The sequence below is a fragment of the Silurus meridionalis genome, chromosome 4 (genome assembly GCF_014805685.1).
Source record: "Silurus meridionalis isolate SWU-2019-XX chromosome 4, ASM1480568v1, whole genome shotgun sequence".
NCBI classification, from domain to species: domain Eukaryota; kingdom Metazoa; phylum Chordata; class Actinopteri; order Siluriformes; family Siluridae; genus Silurus; species Silurus meridionalis.
The window spans coordinates 22,572,983-22,597,877 of record NC_060887.1 but is presented as its reverse complement, the minus strand read 5'-3'; the positions used below and the strand labels follow the sequence as shown (position 1 = coordinate 22,597,877).

Here is a 24,895-nt window from a genome sequence, read left to right as displayed (position 1 = left end):
GGAAGGAAAATGAAAGAGAGAAGAGTGGAGAGAAGATTAGGGAAGAGATGGGAAGACGGAGACAGGGAGCAAGAGTACTTGTCAAATTTTCAGGCAGGGAAGAGCTCTCTGAACTAGGCCAAGGGCCATGTCAGTTACACAAGAACGGGGTATCAGCATAGTGTTCTCTAATCTCTCTTCTTCTCTGCCTTTGTAGCTACTTCACATCAGTGGCTTCAGTCTTTTTTAATCGAAAGTTACACCGATACAACAGAACATCGTGTGTCTTGTGTCTTGTGTCTTGTACAGTGATGGCTGGTTGTAATGTTAGATGAGAGGGCTAAAATATTATATCTATTCCCAGCTAGACAATGCAACTATTATATATATATATATATATATATATATATATATATATATATATATATACGTATATATATATATATATATATATATATATATATATATATATATATATATATATATATATATATATATATATATATATATATATATATATATATATATATATATATATATATATACGTATATATATATATATATATATATATATATATATATATATATATATATATATATATATATATATATATATATATATATATATATATATATATATATATATATATATATATATATATATATATATATATATATATATATATATTTTTTTTTTTTTTTTTTATATTTATTTATTTTAGTGTGTGTGTGTGTGTGTGTGTGTGTGTGTGTGTGTGTGTGTGTGTGTGTTTAGCTGCCCTTAAAGATTATGACAAATGTGCAAACAAAAACGCATATGTATAGTAATAAGTATATAAAATAGTAATGGAGAATTTAAGGGAGAGACTTCATCTGTCACATCCCATTCTATAAATAAAGCACTGCTAAGCAATTGAGAATGCTAAATGATCTAGCCAAAAGTATTTGTCCATCCGAACCTGATTGTGCTTGTTGAACGTCCCTTTCCAAAGTCACGAGCAGTAATGTAGAGGTCCACTTTCCCCCTTTAGCTGTTTTAATAACCTCCACTGTTTACACTAGATTTTAGTGTGGGAGATGGTGTTTTGCTCATTCAGCCATAAGAACATGGGTAAGTTTAGGCTCTGATGTTAGAAAAAAAGGACTGGGGTGCAGACTGCATTCCAGGTAATCTCAGAGATGTTCAGTGAGGTTGAGGTCAGGACACTGTGCAGACCAGACGAGTTCATGTTTACATGGTCTACTGTACATTAATGCTATGTGAACTGATCACGCTCATTCTACTTTTAAACTGGTCATTACAAGCTTAAAGTTTCTATAAGCAATGAAAGCATGTTTTGTTTTAAAATCATGAAAACCAAAGTTCTCCTAAATCTGACTGATCACATGTTTCTTTTTTTTTCAGCGTACAAAGACATTCTAGATAATCCTGTACAACTCTTTGAGGATAACCCAAATAAGGGTGTGATAGTCCACATATTTTTTAGCAAAATCTTTTATTTTGAAACAAGCATTTTACAAGCTAGGAAAGGCTAATCATTTTTTTCTGTGAGCAGAGGATTGTTCCTGACAATTAAGATAGCATCTGTTTGTCTGTAAAGCTTATAGTAACATTACAGATGTCTTATAATGTTGCACAATGAACACTAATGGGTATGCACATCATAAAGAAATTAGCAAAAAAACATTTTATGTAATGCCAGTTCTCCCTGTAAATTTGCACAGATGTCTCATTCACTCAAAGACAAATAGTTAATGGTTTTTGCAGCACAAAGCTATAACTTTGCTATATTTAACATCTTTTTTTACACATTAGTGAGCATGCACATCAAAACCCTTTTATATTCTTTTTTTTTTTTTTTTTTTTTTTTTTGCATTTAAATGATGTTTACACATTTTGAATGCTGGCATTCTCAAATCATTCCGAGACAGTATACAAGATCAGATTTTTGTCATTAGACCCTAACAGATAAATCTGATAAATGCAGTTCTTGGTCATATTTACTTGACTACCCAGACACATAACCATGCATCACTCAGACAAGGATTATAAGAATCTTCAGGACTTTCTCATGAGATTCTCAGATCAAAACTTCATTACATGATGCAATTTCTCACTGCTCATTCATTTACAATAAAATTCAAAAGTTGATCATTTGTCTGAAAGTGGCTCATAACAGAAGCTGATAGCCAGTGTAGTGTGCAATCGGATATAAAAGTGTAATGGATTATGTTAAAAAGGAACACGTCTGCACTTCATTTGAGAAACTGTGTGACACAGTCACATCACTCATTTTCATATCACTCTCCTCCTGGATGTGAGAGCTGTATTGTTTGGTTTTTATTGTTCTCATTTTAATCTTAGCCAAGGTTTTTTCCCATCATTTCCTCCTTGTCAGATATTATCATGACAATTTATGTTACATATTAAGATTTCTTGACCAGCATATACTGTATTTCACTAACACTTTCATCTTTTAGCATAATAGCACTGTTCCCTGTACACTTTAATGTCTGTCATTTTTTTAAATGTGAAGACGCTAGTAAAAAAAAACACATTTTTGACAGGTTTAATATTTCCCCAAAGTTAAAGCATGTGTATACATTTATTTCTGAATCAAAATGTATTTCTAATTAGGGTTTTTAATGAAAACATTGTTAACAAATTGCTAGGGTAAGGCAACTTCGTAAAGCTGGTTAGGAAGATCGTAAAAGTGAACAGTGTGTAAAACTCACTGTTAAGAATTGTAATGATATAAAATAGCTTATAGTAAAATAGTGTTTTTATTAAACAAAAAAAATTATATATATATAATAGCGGCCTCAGCGCTCGCGACCTTGCATGCTCGCGACTTTCATTCCGACCGGCGACTCTCATTCAGATCGGCTCGCTCAAAACGCTAGTTTTAACATTTCTAATCAAGGTTTATCTCAATAAAATTGTCTAAAAAACGCTTTAAAACTATTTTTATTATGTAAATAGTGAAATAGTGTTATTTACTCATTTAAATCGATTTCGTATAGTGTTCTTTGGGTTTTTACTGGGTTGGAAGGGCATATCAAAGGTCGCGAAAATTGAACTCATGACCGGTCTTGGTCCCTAACCTCATGAGCTCGAGGTTCCACTGTATATATATATATATATATATATATATATATATATATATATATATATATATATATATATATATATATACAGTATATATATGATCCGCTGTGGTGACCCCAATGGGAGAAGCCGAAAGAAGAAGAAGATATATATATAATTCTTCATACTGACTATTTTACTATTAAAATGTAATATATATATATTACATTTTAATAGTAAAATAGTCAAAATGAAGAATTATATATATATCTTCTCTTCTGTAAGCAGGAGATTCCAAACATTTGAACAGAAATGCAAATATGAATAATGTTAAATACATTGAATACATTAAATTGAGTAAACAGACTGCTTCTTACCAGTGTAGTAAAAATATAGTGGTAATACTCTGTCATCATCCCCATAGCAAGAGCCTGAAAGCAGACAGAGAGAGATAGAAATCGGAAGATAGAAAGAGGGAGATTAAGAGTGTGAGAGAGAGAGAGAGAGAGAGAGAGAGAGAGAGAGAGAGAGAGAGAGATGTTATTTGAATACTACAGCGATGGTGCTGCTATGGTATAAATCAGAAAGAATTCATTACAGGGTAATCACAATGTAAAATACAGCAAGTGTTTTGTATTGCAGTATTGTACCAAAGCATGATTTAATCCAGCATCAGAATAACTAATGTCTGTCTTCTATCCTCTGAAGCACATAGTCTCTTTCCTGTCCCTCCAGAACACTCACCTCCTCGTAATGACTTCAGTTTCCAGTAACAAATGCTTTTTTTTCTTTCATTTACAGAGTAGAGCAGCTGAAATGCATGAGGTATGAGTGTGGATTTCCTGTTTACAGTCAGCGGGTTCTGGGACTGAGTAATCTAACAACCGAGCAGATGGGATTTGATTTGGCTCTTCTTCAGTATGTCTCCATAATGATAACGAGCTCTCAGGTTTACTCTCCAACACAAACCTGCATTTTGCTAGCATCCCTCACAGACAGATAGATGGCTCAATCCATAATGCTAATTAGCACGTGGGCCAAGCTGTTGTGCTGAGGAATGATACAGCAACAATCGGCAAGTTTAAGTGTCTGATCTGTTCCAATCATTCAGTTCATCAGCGTGCCTCTTGGGGGCAGCATGAAAAATTCAGGAGGCTACAGTCAGAATGAGCAGCTGCCTGTAACGACAGCAATGAACACAAGTGGGCTAAAGCTGCCCTCCTTTTTTGCACCAACGCAAATGGAAATGTTAGTGGTGCACTCATCGCCATTGCCGTTACAGTGGGTGCAATCCTGGACTGCGTTGGTGTAGGGTTGCCATTAACCGGTCTGGCTCTGTGCCATGCAGCATAAACCAGCACTTGTAGATGAGCAGGTGAGTGCTACAGCAGCGCAGACCACTGAACAGATTATGAATCACAGATTATTATTACAGTGAGAAAAAGGCAAGGGCGAATAGAATGGCTCAGGTCAGGAAAGTAATTGCGGCTTGTGTCACACGGCTAAGTGTCCAGGTGGAATGCAAAAACTCCAGGAGACAATTGTGGCTGATGGTGGGGACACTTTTATACACAGAAAGCAACATTCATATCATCAGCAGTATGCACAGCAAAATCCTTAGTGTTGGACTGACACTCAGTATGTTGATTAAACACCACCAGCGTCATGTCATTTCAGCCGAGCACAAATGAATGCAGTTTCCTACAGCCAAAGAAATCAATATTTAATCCGGCATATTCTAGTACACCTTTTTATTTTTTTACTAAGATCTAATATAAAGATCACTAATGTGCAATCTGATATACTTTAATCCAGTTATTGGTGCAATATAATTGCATAAAAGTCTACATTTAAAAGGCAAGAAAATAATGTGTTACACTTTATAATAATCTTCAATTCACAATATTCGAGTATAACGTGTTGGGCAATATGTAAATAAGGCTTCTGCATGTGCTTCATGTTCCCAATAGCCGTGGCAAGTTCAGATACTTCCAGAAGTGTGAAACATGTGGCATATTTATTATATGTAATTGTGTGGCATGTATAAAAGCTGTAGACCTTTTATGTAAATTTGTGGCATGTATACCAGCCTATAGACCTTTCAAAACCCAATATGAATTCAAAATAAAGCTTAGAAACATGTGTGCAATCTTTTAAGTAACATATACAGTATATAAATGGAACCCTTTCAATCAACATGTGTACAAGCAACAAATATGTATCTGATATTCTTCATTTTAACATGCTGACACATAAATGTCATAAAGAGGCTTTCACAAATGTAATACCTGCCCACTTATCATTTTACATTCTAGCCATTATTCCCTAGAGTGCTGGTTTAAAATGATCTCCAAATTGAATGTACATTATGGTAAGCATACAAAATGGAAAAGATAGGCTATTTTATGCATATGATTGGTGCACAACTCCATAAAAACTCTCTACTGTAGACCTTTATGATAAGTAAGAACAATACATCATGAGACAAACTGCCTCTATACCTAAGACTGAGTGTCCCCACCCTTTAAGCCATATGGCTTTGGGACATTAGTTCAGCAGTCAAAGCATATTTAAAAATCTCTCACAAAGGAAAAAAATAACTGCCAGGAAGTCATATAACGCACATTATTGCCCCATATTTGCTTCACATGCTTAGCACACTGCTTAGCTATGCGAAATTCTGACTGTGTGCCATCTGTGAGCAGAATCCCAGAGAGAACACAACTGGCCACATCCTCATTTTAATGTTGAATGGTGAAAGTCCATTGCATCTTGATTCCAGGTTGGTCATCCTGGCCTCAGCGGAGGGCTTAAAGCGTGCCAAGGGGTTTCACCATACCACATGGCCAGTAGTCTAACTTAAAGGACGACTGAGCCTCATTCATGTTTACAATAATAATTCACAAACGTCAGCAAAAATTACTGCCAGCAATTACGGTCTCAATCCACTAAACAAATGAAGGGGTAAACAATTATAAGGAGCAAACCTATAGGCAAAAAACTTACACAGTCTTTCATACAACATATATTCTGTAACTGCTTTAGCTGTGGAAAGCTGCTTTGAGACAATATTCAGTGTAAACACTATAACACTATACACATATAAATGAATTAAATTGAATTAAACAAAAATAAATAAATAGTTGGCAAAAAAATGGTTTAGAGCAAATTATTTCTTGTTAGAAACACAAATGGTTTAAATAAATTGTGACCTTCATTACAATGTTTGTATTCAAAAATGTATTAGAAATGGTGCTGTAAGGGTGAATCATGATTATATTTATTGTCTTATTAATATTGCTTGTAGAGAAGCATTCTGAAAAATAGACAATTGTAATATTGATATGTATTGAAAATAAAGCATTAGTGGAATTGGACTAATGAGCATAAAGCTTACCTGTTTGAGAATGGTAGCAGCCATCTCATGGCCACAATCAAAAATCACATGAAACTCTTTCCCTCGCTTCATCTCCTTAAGAAGGGGCTTGGTGTCTTTTGTCTCTGATGGCAGCTGACGGATTTTTAACCGGATATTGTAACGAGAGGGTGCCTTAATGAGCTCCTGTAACCGGATAAGACCTGAAAGAAAGAGAGACAAAATATAACAGAGCCAGAGTGAGATAAAGAAGAAGAAGAAGACAGAGAGAGAGAGAGAGAGAGAGAGAGAGAGAGAGAGAGAGAGAGAGAGCTCATTAGTAACACTGTTACTAACAAAGTCTGAGAGAAATGAGATTTTGTTAATGCATAACTCGTACAATTTTCACTATCATTCAGACTTGGCTCAGAGTTTCGACATACACATTACAAATATGGATCTAGAATAATTGAAATTATACTCTGCATTCATTTGATTTCTTTCACTTTAATTAGAAGAAGATAAGGAGGCCCCATAAATGGATGTCTAATATGAGTTTAATTTTAATGAAATCTATCCCTCTCTGAATTTTTACGCCTGCTATACTCTCATTCCCCCTCTTTGTCTGTTGCGCTCTGTCTTTGTCTCTGCCTTTTTTTCTCTCATGCAGTCCTGTTCTGCATATTTTCTGGACTGGTCTTTGATTACAAACCATCCTGTCAATCCACAGCCTATACCTTAGAGACTTTTAGAATTCAGAGACTAGTTCTTGAGAGACTTAACATCTGTAGAATGCCAAGGTACACTGAAGCTTTCTTTTAATGCTACAGTACTACTGGTTTAAGCTTGGGCACATCTAGGTCTACTTTTTAAGGTGAGAATTGAGAGCCAACTCACCAAACTGTTACTTATGCTGTTCCACTTGTAGTGCAATTTAATCAAAATGCTAACATGGACACCTTTTCCAATTGAACTGTTCATTAGAGTGAATATAATATGCATGTTTGACTGTGTGTATGCGGCAGCAAGGCAGGGAAGATCTACTGCACTGTGGTTATGATCGGAAGCAAGCAGTTATTGTAATAAATGTAAATTAATCTTCCTAACAACCCAAAGAGACACAAGCACAATAAAATGAATGATCGATTGGATTTTTACTGTATATAAGCATTTAAATAGATATTATCATAGTTATTATAATAATACAAAGTAGAGGAAGATTTTGTGAAACAATTTCAGCCACCAGTCATTAAATGCATAATGTCAGGTTATAAATAAAAGATTGCATTGAATCGTACAGGAACTGAAAAAGTGTACTCTTATTAATGAGCCAAATGATCTGATTTCCTGAATAGAACAGTCAGCATAGCCCCTGGAAATTGTGGTCAGTCCTTTACTCTTGTTCCATCACAGTGGTTCAATGTACAGTCAGCTAAATGCTCTATATAGTGCAGATGATTGAAACGTTGTTAAGCACATGCATGAGTCAACTTTGCATCACGAGTAATTAACAACTTGCAGGTGACATTAAAAAACTGCATTTAAACAAAACAAGCGTAACTATTAAAGGTGACACCGGTTTCCATGACGAGGTGTCTGTCCTGCCCATGAATGCATTTTTTTTTCACGGGTGCACTGATGCAATAACAAAAGCCAGTGTTATTTTCTAAACAGTAGACATTTCTTTTAGACCTAAACACATATAAGTTTTTTGTGCGCAAAAATTGCTTTGAAGTCCAGTCATTGATTTATGTTATGTAAGATATATAGAGGTGCACCCCTGCAACTGTAGAGATCACTGCACTGCAGTTAGTTAGTCACCCTAGCTCTGTTTCCTGCTTTGACACCAATTCTCCTAAATAATCACTTCTTGTTGGTCTGGTTGTCTTTGGCTTTTTCGTTGCGATTCTGTCATGTCTGTTCATTCTCTCCGCCCTGTCGGACTAGAAGAGTACATGTAGATGCTCACAGAAAACATGGCAGGAGCACAAAAGAAAAAGATCAGTTGTCACTTTTAATCTGAATGAAGTAGTATTTCCTGCTGGCTTCTAGTTCCATATTTAACTCGTTAACGCGTGGACATTTCTTCTCTTTGCCGTGTTTAGTAGAAGTCTCCATAATAGTTATACACAAGGTGTTGATAAATGTATGTTAAGAGGCATCATTGCTTCAGTGTTCCCAGTCAAGGTACCTTAAACAATGCCTGACAGAGCCACCACCGTAGAAAATACTCTAATAGGTGCAAATGAGCAAACGTTGGAGTTGATCACAGCACTTGAGTTACAGTCTTAAATATTCCAGAAACAGTGAATGCTAGTCTGTCTCAGAGAGCTGCAGACATACAAGTCAGATGTGAAGGCAGCCCTTGCTGCATGGGCAGGCTTATTTAAGTTCAATTAAATGTGTTGAACAAATTGCAGGCGGATTAAAGCAAGTTTCCGGTCACAGGTTTTAATAGTCAGCGTGAAGGGCAGAGGCATTCTACTTTCTGGAAATTACACACATGCACGCATGCATTCTCTTAGTAATTTTTCATTCCCATTTTCACATTTAGTAGCACAAGAGTCGAAAATGAAAAGTCGGCTGCACATGAGGGTGAAGAGAGAATTTTCACCACACTGCTGGCTCGGCTGGAGTAGTGAGCCTAACCACAAGTCATTTAGCGTGTCTAGAACAACAACTGTGTTGCAGCGTCATGCCTGGTGTATGCTAAAACACCTTGTGAACATACCTAGATACCAGATGCACTGCTAGTACTATCCCAGGGTGCTGTCGTTTTAATATAAGACGTCGACATCTAATTAGACCATCTTCACACCAAAGTAACTCGTTCAAGGACATTTTGCTTTAGCATGGGCTTTTAGCATTAATTAAAATTGGCATCATCTTATTTTTGGTATAATGCTAATTTAGAAAAAAACTACGGCAAGGCTGTATTTAACAAGCGAGACGAAGAAACCACAAATTGTGGAAATGTTCATTAAAATGTCATTACGAGCATTTGCGAAAATGACTCTTTTATAAGAGATGAAATCATCAAAGCACTTATTAGAACACAAATGTAGAAGCCTTAAATTACAATGCCACTTAGGAAAAATGGCAGCGTGATGCTCTAAACAATCTAGGGAACACTAGCCAAGCATATGATGGGCTAGCTCCTTCATTACTGTGAATGGCGCCGCTGGTTTGGTGCACTCACACAGATCAAATTGAAACAGATTACTGAAGGGGTCCTAGGAGATACTGGGTGCACTCCAGCAGTGCTTGTCTCAATTCAAGCTCTTGCCTCAAGCTTGAAGTATATTTCAAACACTCAGCTTTAGCCTATGTAAGCATAGGTGTGCGGAAAAAACACGCACACACACACACACACACACACACACACACACACACACACACACACACACACACTCTGTGAAGTATTTTCATTTAGCTACATAATGCTGTCCCTGCCTGTTCTGAAGCCTAAAGAAAATCTGTTCGTCACAAAGTCTTACATATTACCCACCACTTTATCACAAAATCTGACTTTCTATCACCCGTCAAACTGCAGTATGAAGTGATTATGCATACAGAGATGATAAAATTACAATAATTTGTATTGTATAATATGGTCAGAAGTGTGTATAAATCAGATGATTTTTTTTTTGTAATAAGATTTGTGTTGAATCTTTTTTTTTTGTTTAGTTATTTAAATTATATCATGTACCGTATACCATAGTGTAAACACAGAAGTGCTTCAAATCATTCCAGATAACATTATAATTCAACTCCACTATGGCTACAGAAGCATAATCAAACTTTGTCCTCAATTAAAAAAAAATAACTGTTTGTCTGTAGTCTGTACTGACCTGTACACAATTTAACTGTAAAAAAGTTATTGATATTGGTCAATGCATATATAAAGGAATTGCATGCTTTGGGCACACAGTAAATTACCTTTCTGCTGAGGTAAAACGTCGACCACTGTGCAGTTTGTATAGCCAATTCTATCTTATTGTTCTGGCCTGTAGTGATATGTTCTCTCATAGAGAGAACCTCAGTTTATTACAAGAAATTCTTTTGCATGAAACATTTCTAAAACAGCTTTTTAATATATGTAATGTTGCCAGTCAACGGTCTGATAAAAGGCTCATGTGGTTTGGGAAGTGTTCCTCTTTACTGCCTTGATAAAAAGAACATAAAGGATGAAAAGGGTAATTTCCTTCCACTTCTCTGTCTCATGTATGACTACATTTAAATTCAGGAATCTCTCATGGACAGCAGAACTAACAGGCTGAGACGAGGCCTGTCTGCCCTGCTTCTCCAATACAGTCGAGACATTAGTTGAATGTAATAATGACTATTGATCTGCTTGTTTGGGCGTTTGTTCATGGTTAACCATTATGCTTGAATGAGCTATTAATCAAGCAGTAAACATACGTAATTCATGAATCCTAATTACAAGTGAACTCATCCATGCAACCAGCCAGGCACATCTTTATTATTTCCCTCTCGAAGTCAAAGGCTCCTGTTTCACTACATATCAGCAAAAGTGTCTCTTGTTTTTGGTCCTCAGGTGGTGTTACACTCACATATCTAAGACTTGTGACAGAAAATCAAGGCACTATTAACCCCGGTGAAAGCTGGCCGTGTCCATTTATCCCTTAATTAATCCAAGCATTGAAAAACACAGTGATCAATTCTATCTTGAAGTTCAGACCCTGCCAAGGGACCTCAGTGCCTGCAGCAAAACTCAATGCCATAGGCAATGTGACCTTACATTTCCACCTCTGGACAAGTTGGACAGCATGTTATAGAAGTTCGCAATGTTAAACAAGCAGACCGATTCTAAAGTGCATATGTAATGAGAGCGCTGAATTGCACAGTGGCTGTAGGCTACACACAACAGGGAGCTCAGAGAAATCCTGTATATACACTCCAGGAAAGCTGGCAGGATGTCCCGTCTGCTGGCTACTAAGCTGAACCCTGGCATATGGCGCATGTAGCCTGACTGCTGAGGTATGTGCACCTGCTGTTATAACAGGACCTGGCATCCTAGGGCTTTGGCTACACCAAAGATCGGACAAAAACCAAAGAAACATTTTAAAACCCATGCTGTAGGTCAGATGCAGGTTTGAGAGCGATAAAGCCGCTTAAGAGATTGCAGAGGACAAGGGCTACACTGTGCACGGGGTACAAATCAGAAATTCTCACCTGTGCTGTCATCATACACCACAGTGACCATCCTCCACTTGAAAAAGTGCACCAGGTCTAGGATGGCCCTGCTGAGGGAGGAGAAGTCAGGGTAGAGGCTGACGTAGAATGAGTCACGGTTGTCTGACACTTGGTGCTTCCATTTAGTCTGGATGTGTGGCACCCCCAGTGCGTTGCAGATGGACTGCACTGCATTGGCTGAAGAACTGTGAGAAGGGCCAAAAATGGCTGCCACTCCCAGAGAGAGTTGATCACAGGCTAGGGAAGGAATAGAACACTTAAGAATTGTCAAAAATTGAAAAAATAACTTTAATTTTGAACAAAATTCTAATGTGTACAGTCTCATATTATTTACTATTATTCTAAGAACTCTATATTTGAATGAAGCTGACACTCCAACAATAAATGTATACTGTGAAATTTACAAACTGTGTAATTACTGCATGTTTTTATGCATACACATATAAATTGTATATATTAACAATATCTGTCATTATTTATATCTATCATATATCATAGTCTTACCAACCTGTACATATGTAAATATTTAAGACTGCTACAAATGCACTTCTGGTTAAATGCAAACTCCATTTCTTTACCTTGTACAGTAACTTGTGCAATGACAATAAAGTTATATCGTTTTTAATCTAATGTAATTTAAATTAGCCATCAATAACTTTTCAGAATGTATACTGTTACATAATCAAATAAAGATCATTTTCCATTGATTTGTATGGTGTGTAAACTGTAGGTGCGTCTTTTTATATTATTATTATTGTTATTATAATCTCCAGTCTCCCTGCCTGCCTACAAAGTCGACAGAAATGTTTATCCTTATTAATGAGATTTTTTTATAAAACCCACATGTCTGCTCGTGTGGCTAATTTAAATAGCATGACTCATCGAGTGCAATAACTTGAATGTCATACCTTTTCTGGAAGCCTCAAAACTGTCATGGATGTTTATCCTTTGGATGTCATATGTTAGTGTTGTGTTTGGCAGTAGGGTTCTGTTTCTGTTGATTGTATTTAAAGCAAACTTAAAGGCTAGTTCCTCAGCACCAGATGGCCCAGATTCAATGGATTCAAATATTCCTCCTGTAAAGGAAGAAAAGAAAGACTTTAATCAGCATAATTGTTGCCAGATATGAATTAAACAATTAAAACAAATTGCATCATAAAGAAACTGTGCTATTACTGAAAGAGGAAAGGAATATGTCATAAAGTGCACATATAGATGTTTTGTAATTCAGTGCAAGAGAGTCGACTCAACCACAGGCATTCTCTTGAGAATTGTTTTGACAGAAACTAGATGACTGGATGCTGGCCATGTTGGAGACTCTTAGATCAATGTGTCTTGATTGGCCAGTGGTTCAATCAATCAAGACCTCTGTGAGCAGTAAGGCATGACGAAAGTGTTTTACTGGGATCAGGCTGTGATTTACCCCTGTTTGCTCAGTGTAAAGTGAGTATAAGCTGGATTCCATTTTACTTGTACTACTTAGAGAGTTCAGCCACACCATGTAAATCATTCATTCTTAAATCATTCATTTGTTCCTGATTTTCATCTTCAGTAACCACTTAATCAGGATCAGAGTGAAAACATACAAACTTGGAGATTAAATGAAACTCCACACAGACTATAACTGAAGCCTATGATCAAACCAGGAATCGTTGAGCTGTGAGAAAGCAACACTTCCTGCCACACCACCATGGTGCCACATTTCTTGATGTATTTCTTAAAGGCAGCTCCTGCAGAGTGTAATCTGACAAATGTTGTATTGTTATAAGAGTACAATGTATTTGCTCTGTGTTTTTTTGTGAAATCTGATTTTCTTCCAATTAATGTGTCGAATGTATTTACCATTTACTTTTCAGGAATGGATGTTTTCTCAAATATATATATATATTGCACAAACAGGCAGTGCTAAAGACTGGTTCAGATGTGTTTGGAGTAGACAGGAAATAGGGCTCATACATGGCAGGCAGGAGATAAACTTTGTTAGTCGATCTTGATAAGGGCATCTGCCACTGCGATAAATATAAATATTTATTTGTATACTGTTTCAAGTATTTGTAAAACTGCATTTGTTTTTTTTTTTTTTTAAAAAGGTCTGTTTTTGACACTCTTAAGTTTGAAACTTATCTTATAATGATCTCTTTATACACAATAAGACAGAGTATAAAGAAACAGAAAAGGTCTGCGATGGTAATGTGGCAAAGTTTCTCCTTCATTAATATTCCTCCCATGGGGGAAGCCTATTTTGCATGGCATAATGAGTTTGAAGGAATTAATAACCATCAGTTAAGAAGGATGTACTATAATTGGAAGCCTGCATTTGGAACCAGTTTTTCACACGGAGGGAGCACATTTGCAGCTAAAGTCCTTCCTTTGGCTCCAATAAAATGATAATGCAGTGTGGACAGACAAGTAGAGGAAACATTAGTGAAAGTGAAAAGAGCAGTAAAAGGATCTAGCAAATGACTAGAGGAGTGTGAAGCTGAGCAAGTGAAGTAGACTTATGTTGAAGAATTTAAACTGACTTTTACAGATGTCTCTTCTAAGATCTTTCTCTCTCTCTCTCTCTCTCTCTCTCTCTCTCTCTCTCTCTCTCTCTCTTTAATTTTTTCTCTTTTTTTGGCAACACAGTCAGTTTTCTGGGTTTTAACACTTTAAAAATCCCATGTCATGTTTACTGACACCCACTTTCCTGAAAAAAAACAATACATCTGTTTTTCTATTGAATATAATGACTAAGAATTCAGAACAGAAGAAGGCAATGAAAGGTCACAAAACTAAAATAATGCTTTTTTTAAACATATGGTTGAGGAAAAAAATGGTAATTCCAGCAGAATTGGGTGGCATCATAAAAGTGACACCTGCTCAACAATAGTGATACTAAGCAATTCATTATGGTTACTTAAAATAAAATACACTTTTCCTCAGCCCAATATCAACATGGAATATTCTTTATTCTGTGTGTGTGTGTGTGTGTGTGTGTGTGTGTGTGTGTGTGTGTGTGTGTGTGTGTGTGTGTGTGTTTCTGTGTGTTTCTGTGTGTCTGTATGTATGTGTGATCTTTTAAGGTTTTTTTTACCAGCCAGTCCTTCACATATAATGGCTAGCGACCAAGGATGGTGAAAGCTACCAACTGCATCACAGAGAAATCAATCTGTCTATCTTCCACATACCCGATCACACATCTCTTCCACCCAGAGAGCCTCCAACATCGTAAAGATGTAAGGGTTATTTTGGAATGAGATCTGGACTGGACTGGACTGGACTGGACGGTTTCCCATCAGCCACTACAGCTCACTGGAAAATGTCACATGACTGCATTGCACCTGTGTTATTTTTGTTGTTAATGAGCACTAGCATTTGAGCACATTTTTACACTAGTATTAAGCATTATGCATATTATGTCATCCATGGTTGTTGTTATCATCTGCAACTATGCAATCTGCAAATTATTTTATCTTGTTCGATTGCTTCATGACAAGTTAAGCCTCGTAGTCTTTAAATTTTTTTTGTTTTAACTTTAATAAACTTTTATAAACTCTGCATCTGCCTTCGCTTTGATTAAACTAAAGAGAAAATTTACATAGCCTTTTTTGGAGTAAATAGCTAGGTATCTTGGTAAGTTTAGGAATTTAGTCATTTCATAGGACTGTGTCGACTGCCTTTTTTTTACAAATTTTTATTCCAGTATTCAAATGTAAATCCATGCTTCTGTCTATCTTCTAATGTTATTTTTGTTAACTTTTCTTGCTTTTAGTGAGCCACTAGGTCGTTAGCAAGCAAACAAGGCACGGCATGACCGATCACCATATCTTTTTTGTGGTGGAACTACTGCATAAATAATTCATGAATGCATATTCACCCTATTATTAGAAAACGATTTGAAGGTCACCAAAGGACATGACAACTTTTATGTGGCTTCAGCAGTTGAACTCATTTACTAATCAAAAGCATCTATAATTTCTGGCTTTGAAGCTAAAAATGTCAGTAGCAATGCTGTGTTTTGTCTGTGCTTAATATTGCACTGCAGCTCATTATATTCTCACAATTGCACTTCTATTTGGCTGCCTTGGTTTCCTCTAGCCTGAGGGCCAGCAATGAGTGATCTGGTTCAGCTGGGCACCAGTCTTGTGAGCAATGCCCTGTGTCTGCCCGCAGCATGTGTCAAACCCATGTGCGACATGCCGTTCGATAGTACACTCAGCAGCCGTAACATATTCTTCTCAACCACAGCATCGACACGATCAATAATGGCACAATAGACTCATTTCTGCATTGAATGGAAACACTTACTTAAATGTGGCACACATTTACCAGTGTTTATATTTCACATAGCAGCAGGCAGAACAATAGGAAAAGCAGCAATTTTCCTCCTGAACAGGATCAAAGGGGCTTCAATCTGATACTTCCAATTCAACAATAAAGAGTGAAAGCAATCATAATCCTAACAGATGATCAATCCGATATGATCACGATTAGATCACCTTGCAAACTGATCAATACTCAAATGCCTTGAGGAACAAAACTGCAAATTGCCTACAGTCGAAGTGGTGACCAGAAATATGCATTATTTTTATACCTGTTTTGATTGATATCGCAGACTTTTTTTGTATTATTTCAGCTTTTCCACTGTTATTTCATATCACTATTAATAACCAAGCTGGAAAAAACTGTCACATTTCTCTTGTTAATGCCTTATTCTACAACTGCTTAGCACTTCATTAGTGACTCATGGCAATCCAATACAATAAGATGAACACAAGTTAAACTGCACCAACAAAGACATAAATGTTCTAGGAGATTACAACATTACTTTGACATTTTTTAATAAATATACATTAAGGAAATTGCTCCTGACACAACACAAATAATTTGATGTGAAAGTATCTTTTCCATTAAAAATCGACAAAGCTTCCAGTTCCCACAAAGTATAATGTTACATAATTATAAGAACTCTATATGTTTCCTTTAAATAGACATCACTGACATGGCAATATCTCAATATGCACCAATAACTGCACTTCAGATTTTTTTTTCATATGATATACATATAAATATTTTTTTTTATTAGTTCTTCTTTTTTTTTTTTATAACCCCAATAAAAGTTTTTTTCTATTTCTGAAATTCAACTTTCTCTCTGTTTCATCCCACCTTTTCTTGCAATCCAGGAGTGATGACTTGAATGTATAGACAGTCACCTCTTTGTTTCCTTTTTGTTGCTACTTACACAGTGTCAGAGCAGCTGAATGTGCTTAGTTTGTGTGAACAAGTAGACAAAGAGGATTTGGCTGGTGTAGCCCTAACTGACAGAAGAAAATTGAAATAAAGTGATTTTTTTTTTTACCCAGAAAAGAAGTGCCAATTGTGCTCTTCTAGACTCCCATAGAAAGTTGCTTGTGGGATCATTGAGCTTTGAACTTGTGAAAAACCTTAAAATAGATTTGCCTTTTCTTTTCCATAGAACACTGAATAGAAATTTCATAGAACATCAATTCTATATTCTCTGGCCAACAACAGACGATGATCTTCTCTTGCTGGTTTCAGATCAATAACATTTAATTTTATTTCATTGTGTTGGTCAAGAAAATAATAATTGAAGTAAGCAACAGTTTCTATACAGTACTGAACAGTTTTGTTATCTAATGCTCTTAAAAACAAACTTCAAATAAAATATTCTCTTTGGGTGGATATGTAGTTTCCTTTGAAAATTACAGAATTTGCGTGGAATTCAAATGTTTAATTGATCACCCATACAGCAACAAAGGACATGCATAGGTTGAAGCTACTAGTTTATGCACAAGACCTACTGTTGGCATAGCTTCAACTGCAGGTGTGGAGTTTAATGTGTTTTAAACATACATGTTAAGATTTCATTTGCATACCCTGAGGCAAAAGACACAAATCTTTATTTAGAATATAATAAACAACGTGGTACTTAAAAAGGTAGCTCTACTGTATATTTCATTATGAATTACCAAGTGAATTTCTAATAGACACTGAGTTACTTTGCATCTGTCTTTAGTAGACAGGGAAACATCATTAGTGGAAGCATCATTATTACTTAACGCTGAAGCACTATGGGCACTATGGGCCTTCTATCCTTAGTATCCATTTGTCTTTCTCTCTCTCTCTCTCTCTCTCTCTCTCTCTCTCTCTCTCTCTCTCTCTCTCTTCCTCTCATATGTTAAGATTCCACACACTGCTCAGGAATCAATAGATGCACTTGCTGCTATTTTGGCACGTCTGCTCTTCCCTATAAAAGGCTTGGAAGGCTACCTTTGATGAATATATTCAGTAATCCAGTCAATCGGGAGTATTAATGCTGTTGAGCTAACTATAATAGCTTTGATTGTGGGTTACCACTTTATTGGAGCAATGAGACTGAGATGTACAGGACTGAGGGTTGCAGAAAGGTTCTGCACCAAAGAGTAAATGTTGAAAGAGAATAAGAGACAGAAGTAAAACTGTGTTGTCTGTGCAAAATGTTCTAGCACAAAACTTCACAACTGTGGCTAAGCATGTACCTTGAAATAAAAAAAAAAGGGGGCTGCTCACTATATATAAAATATATATATATATATATATATATATATATATATATATATATATATATATATATATATATATATATATATATATAAATAAAAGCCTTTTAAGATTCAAAATAAAATAAAAATACCATGGATCTAGATGTTAAACTGGGAATTGCTATAAACTTATGAAAGAGTGTCAACAATGCCTCTGTTTCAATAGGATATGTGCCAGCTAATTGCTTTAAGACGTTGTGTATAATTGAAACAGGGTCAGAACCAACAAGCCCAGTTAGTGAGTGAAATACAAAATGTTTTACTATATACCTTATGTAAATATTATCTCAAGCAATAAGATGGAATTGTTAGTTTCTCTTCTATATACTTATTTTAATGTTGGAAATAATGTGTCAGGTAGAACATGCATACACAATAAAATTTCAGCCATACGATTAGTATTTATTTGTTTCTGTCAAAAACAATACCTACAACACAACATACTATTGTATAATTACTGATTAGTGATATGGCAGGAATTCACAGGTGATGTTTCACCATTATACAATGTTTCGGCCATGCCATTAATCATTATTCCTTTCATTTGCATTCAACTGTATGTTTATTTCTCCACTATAGGTGCATAGCTTGTTAAAAAAATAAGTCTATCAGCATGTAACCTCCTGCACTTGCCCACATAAAGTATTTTCTCATATTTAAGCTTAGTTTAAAGCAAAAGCAATGGTGCATTCAGACTAAAAATAACATAAATGTGTTTGTTTTAAATCAAGGACATCCAAAAAAAAAATTCACTCATCAAACATTTCATCTCATTTGCTTAGATTCCTACACACTTGTTCAAGGGCACATACACAGACTGACTGATGATGGCTAGGCACTTCTATTGATCTTCTAACTGCACTTAATATAACTTCAATACAATCTTCATCTTGCCACATTTCACACAAATATCACAAGTGATGGCTGCTATTGCTCACGCATACTGTGTAAAGTGTTATAATGCAAAAATCTAATGAATACAGTTTGTTACTTGTCTTTCCTCTAACTAATTAAAGGTGTATACATAAGTTAAGTCCTATTCATACAAATTTAGGAGACTGTAATGGCTTTTTAAGGACTACCTTTAACCCGAATTAGACAACTGATCTCAAATGAGTGTGAAACTTTAATAACTCCTCAGTAGCTCCATAAACTGCTCATGCACAAATAAATTATGATTTATATTTAAAGTTCATTCAAGAGGATAGGAACTTTCTAATCCCTTGTTTTTCTCAACTTGTTAGCATGCAGGACATGCATAGCTAATCTCTGCATCTGTCCATCATAGTGACTAGGCAGAGATTCAAAGATGAAGTATAATCCATCTCAATTTGTTTTGAAGGAGGAAAAAAAATCCCCAGAGAAATTAATTACAGTGCTAGTTTCTGCTTGATGTTGCTTTATAGTTTATTTATGTGGAAAATAGGATACTCGCATTGCCTCTTTCTTTTTCCCTGATAGTGACAGCTTGATGGCTATCAGTGTCATAGTGTCTGCCCAGCGTAACGAGAAGCATATCGTAGTGTAACCAGCTTATAGGACACATTCCATCTTTATCACAGCTAAAGCTGTGATGCAAGAGACAGGAAGCAGGCTGAGGGGTGTGAGGAAATCTGGTGCCCAGTGCTAGTTTTTATTATACCTCAGTATTGACCAAACCAGGAGATTAGTAGACTTATAATAATGCTCTTCCTTTTCCTGCAGGTGTCCTGCAGGTGCTTCTCAGAGGTACGTGTCTAGTTAAAAATGAACCAAATACATTCACAGTCTACATTTCCTGTAGAAAATGTATATGTATTGATTTGACTCCAACTTTATTAACAGTGGACAGAATATCAGAGGAGGATTATATTCTGAAAACTGATCTCAATCCTAGGTGTTACCAAAATAATTATTTACGGTATAATCAGGCCCAGAGATGTATTGTATGAATATAATATAACTATAGCATTCAATATTTAAAGGTATACAAAATTATCTTGCATATTTATTGAAGAATAATAGATCTCTTCCTGAACTATCGATCAATTGAAGATGTTAGACATTAGACATTACTTATAGGCCTATCTGTTTTGAGCTTTCAGTTCATTTAAATACATTTACCTTAAGTAACCAGTCAAACAGGCTAATAACTATATGAACTTGATAATACATATAGTAACATTAATAGTGGTGGTGTCAAGAATTTGTACAGCAGGGTGATGCAAGTGCAGATTGTTGTATGTCCTTAATCTGGGATCCTGGATGCCTGTCGTTTTCAGAGACACAAGGTTTTCCACTGAACAGTGAGGTGGCACAATAGCTAAGAGGTACACAATGTCCATGGTGAAACACAAGCACAGAGTGATTCAGCAAGGGGACTGATGTTCAAGGCAGATCCAGATTGGGAAAGCAATGTTCAAAGAGGGGACTGACACCTTCTGTGGGGCTAAATAGAGGGCGGTTCATGTTTGGTGCAGTTGTGATTTCCACAAATGTAACAAAATGTTTCACGGACCCCACACAGAAATACTGTTTTAAATCGCAATTACATTTTAATGTAATACCTGTGTTTAAAAAAACAAAGCACTGGTGAATTACATTCAAACTTTTAGTATAATTTAGGCAAACCAATGCATTATGTAACAGTGATTCACTAAAGTAATTTTCATTTTGCTATATAAAGTTTTTCTTTTTTCTCCAAAACTGTTCAACCAAAGTAAAACTAGGGTTAGACTGTTAAAGCTGACCTACAACTCACCATCTGTTTCTGCCAGACAACTCTTTAAATAAATGACATCTAGTAAGTTTATTTCCTCCTCACTGACAAACTCCATAGTAAAATAAAACTTCACAGCAAGACTTTTTCCACACAGATGGTTCTAAACAAAAGGTCACTGGTCAGATCACGGAAAGCCTGTAGAGTGTGCCTAACAAAAAAATAGAAAATAATAAATCAACACACAGAAGATGAGTCCATTGCCCACGTGTTGAAGAGCTGATTCTAAAGAATGTATCTGACCCATAGATTAATAGGAATTCTAGCTTAAAGTGCTCTTTAGACAGTTGTGAATACAGCAGGGAGTAAAGTACAGGATCCTGAGCAACAAAAGCTGACAAAGTGGCTGAGTGCACACCAGAACATACTGTGTTAACACAGCTAATTTCTTACCTGCTGAGGTGAGCAGTTAGTCGCTCTGGCCATATGCTCTTTCATTTCTGGTTTTGGATGGTACCACTTTGTGAATGCACTTCAGCACAAACCTTATTACTTCTCTTCCTCTCTGTGCCTCTCTACAGCAGATCGATTTGCCTAACAATGCTAAGACTCCCTCCAGCTTGACTCCCCCACTTTGGATCAAGTCCACGAGAGTCACGAAAACGCTGCCTTCTTCTTTTTTAATGAGCATTCTTTTTGAACTTGGCCATGGCGTATTGATTTTCCACTCGCAGTCAAGTGTGTGATATGATCTCAGCAGCATGGATAGAGATATGATTGGGAAGAAGTGTTCAGATATCATTTTCTCTCATTTCTAAGACGGTTCAGTCCCTGACACTGGCCTGTGTGATAATCCTTGTCCAATTTAAAAGATCAGCCTGAAATCTAATGAGATATAAATGTGCCTCGTGAGGCTCATCATTTTCATGGGGGAGTCTGGGTAAACCATCAAGGTACATCTTGGAGGAGAAGATTAATTTAGCTATGCATTTTTACATTAATAATCATATGTAAGGGGCTGGTGGATCAATAGTGAATCATTGCATTGGTTCTTTTCTTAACACTTACTACACCTTAGCCACAAGGGTCAACTCTTAACCAGCCAGGAATAGCAAGATGAAAGGATAAACAGAAAATGAAAAACCAGTGCACAAACTGTTTTATTTAAAAAAGAAATTTTAATTTTTTTCTATGAAAATAAAAACCAAGGGGTGTTGGTTTTCACAGATACAAAGAAATCGCTATGATTCCCATGACTACAAGCCACAGCTTGGAACAATTGGAAAGGTAAGAGCTATTCTAGTCCCAAGAAACAGAAAGATCTATTTTTTTTGTAAGACGTGAAGAAAAAGAGGGTAAGCATTACAAAGACGTACCCTATTTAAAGGGAAGTGCTTCCATCATCATGTCGAGAATTATTCCCAGCACATTTGTCATCTTGTTCAGAACACATTTCCTTGTGAATTGGGGCCAGGACCCTATTTATCTGTTTGAACATTTCTAAAGGTACCTGGATAAAATTGAGCCGATGCTGGGGGTTTTGTGTGTGAAGATATCAGCGCAATGGATTTGGTTATAAATCCAGGATGAATATTTTTCCTATTGTCTTTATAAAAAATGCTGCTGGTGTGTTTGGATGAGAGATAATGAGAAAACAAAGGGTAGCAAATCAAATTGACAGAAATTCTATTTTCTGGTAGAGAAAACAGAAACATCAATGTGTGTGCAGTGAATTAGAATGGCAGGGCACCATGGCTGAGATACTGAAGGCTCTTTTCTGTGCACTGATCAAATATCAGACATCAAGCATGATTTCTCAGTAGAATTTGCAGATATTGTTTAAAACAAGCTGTGTCCAGTAACATAGTGGAGTGTTTGTGTGTGTGTGTGTGTGTGTGTGTGTGTGTGTGTGTGTGTGTGTGTGTGTGCACTGCATGTCTCCTCACACATTTCATACATAACAAGACGAGGGTCATGGCTTACTGTCCTGGCTGCTTGGCCCTTGCTGAGTGAATGGACTACAGCTACTCATTTTAAATAATGAACTACAGATCAGCTGCAAGGTCATGGGCAGGTGGATTCCATGGCAACAGAGGAACCTTTGCAAGGCTGGGCACCCCCACACAAAAACACACACACACACACACACAAACACACACACACACACACACACACACACACACACACACACACACACACAGACACAAATACACACAAACACCCATACCCCATGAGATGGGTAAAGAGCACAGTGGAAGAATTGCGATTCACTCCTTCCCTAAGATTTTTTTTAAAAGGACAGATGGCAGTCATGGTTTACATAGGCGTCTAATGTAGCCTCACATATGTTCATGTAGCCTCAGTTAGTCTATTTTATACACAAATAGAACAGAATACCCTGGTTTACTTGGCCATGATGGAAAATATGAAATCCTTCATTTCCCACAAATCCTCAAACCTTTTATATGCAGACAAGATGCTGCAAAGAAATGTAAAAAAGGAAGTATAAGCAAGCAAGTCTTGTCACTATCCATAACTCAAGAGCTAAAGCTGTTCTTATTACTTCTTTACAGATGTAATAATATTTCCCCTCAGTATACGCCAGGGGCTGTGATTTTCATTTTGACAGATCTTGAATAGTTTGGTTTTCATCATCAAGGCATCAAAAAGCCTTGGGTGTAGACCAAGAAATAAACACATCTTTTAACCAGCCATGACAATTCCCCATGGAAATCCACACAAAATCTAAACACATCTGACTCTCTCTCTCTCTCTCTCTCTCTCTCTCTCTCTCTCTCTCTCTCTCTCTCTTTCTCTCTCTCTCTCTCTCTCTCTCTCTCTCTCTCTTTCTATCTCTTTCTCTTCCACTCTTTTTGTTTCTCTCTCTTTCTGTTTCTCTCTCTTTCTTTCACTATGGTGTTCCGTGACATCAGCCTTCATCAATTCCCGCTTTATGTTAATGTTCAAGACAGAACATCAAAGATTTGCTCAAAGAATGTTAAGAGTCCTGAGCAGGATAACAAAAAAACATCCTCGAAAATACACAGTGACAGTAGCCCTTCATAAATATTCATAGAGGCTCTTAAAAGCAGGTAATCACTTTCAGTGTTCTGCATAATGTTGCCTATTTATTCAAAACGCTGGGGCGTGTGGGGAAAATTTGCTGCGTGAGTCGTGTTTGTGTGGCATCAGTGAGCTTCAGAGACAGAAGCGTGGAGTGTGCGGCTTAGAAAACTCTTTAATGTTCGGGGTTTGTAAATAGAGGTGGGAAGCTCCTAAGTGGCATGAAGCCTCTAAGTGGCACATGTGTGTAAGGCTGTAAATAAATGAGACTCGCAGTCACATAGGCACGTTATGGGTGTTAATTCATTTGGAAACTGCAGATCACCAGCCAGCAATTAAGGGCCACACGCACCGTAGGAGTGAGATGAACTAATCGAAGCGTATCTATAGGGCACAGATACAGTATACAAACATCGCTTTCAATTTATAAGTTATGCTTTATAAAAGGTAGGTCAGATTTACAATTCAGATATCCAGCAATCTGACACCGATGTTCTCTGGTCTTGTTTTCCTGCCCAGAGGACGTTTTGAGTCAATTCAAAAGCCATGTTACACCACAACCCACACAGCCAACAGCAGCCACCAAGTCCTCAGCATGGTGCAAGTTCAGGCCTCCTACACAATCTCGTCTCCACCTGTTTGGGTTTAAAGCTGTTTCTGCCAACACCTCCGCTGCCCACACACACAAACACACGCGTGCATACTTGAGAGATGAAATACAAGCACACTCTATCCAAGCAGGAACCCAAGCTGAGAAACACACACAGACCGCAGGAGGTGCAGGAGGAGATTCTGAGCGTTGCAGGCCCAGACAGTGTAATAACAACCCTGTATGAGCTGCTATGCCACCTCACCCACATGAGATAATAATATGTGTTTGTAGATTTGGGTCTCTCATAAGCACAGTGCTG

At 36.7% G+C, this 24,895-nt stretch overlaps 1 protein-coding gene across 3 annotated transcripts in view; it reads right to left on the bottom strand.

Annotated features, from left to right (window-relative positions):
• grik2 (glutamate receptor, ionotropic, kainate 2) overlaps positions 1-24,895 on the bottom strand; it is a 132,082-nt gene that overhangs the window by 78,024 nt on the left and 29,163 nt on the right. For all 3 annotated transcript variants that reach the window (XM_046847150.1, XM_046847152.1, XM_046847151.1), the window contains 4 exons: positions 12,548-12,715; positions 11,619-11,876; positions 6,465-6,646; positions 3,445-3,498 (listed from right to left, as the gene is read on the bottom strand). In XM_046847150.1, the coding sequence (XP_046703106.1) occupies positions 3,445-3,498; positions 6,465-6,646; positions 11,619-11,876; positions 12,548-12,715 (662 nt within the window). The remainder of the gene's footprint in view (positions 1-3,444; positions 3,499-6,464; positions 6,647-11,618; positions 11,877-12,547; positions 12,716-24,895) is intronic.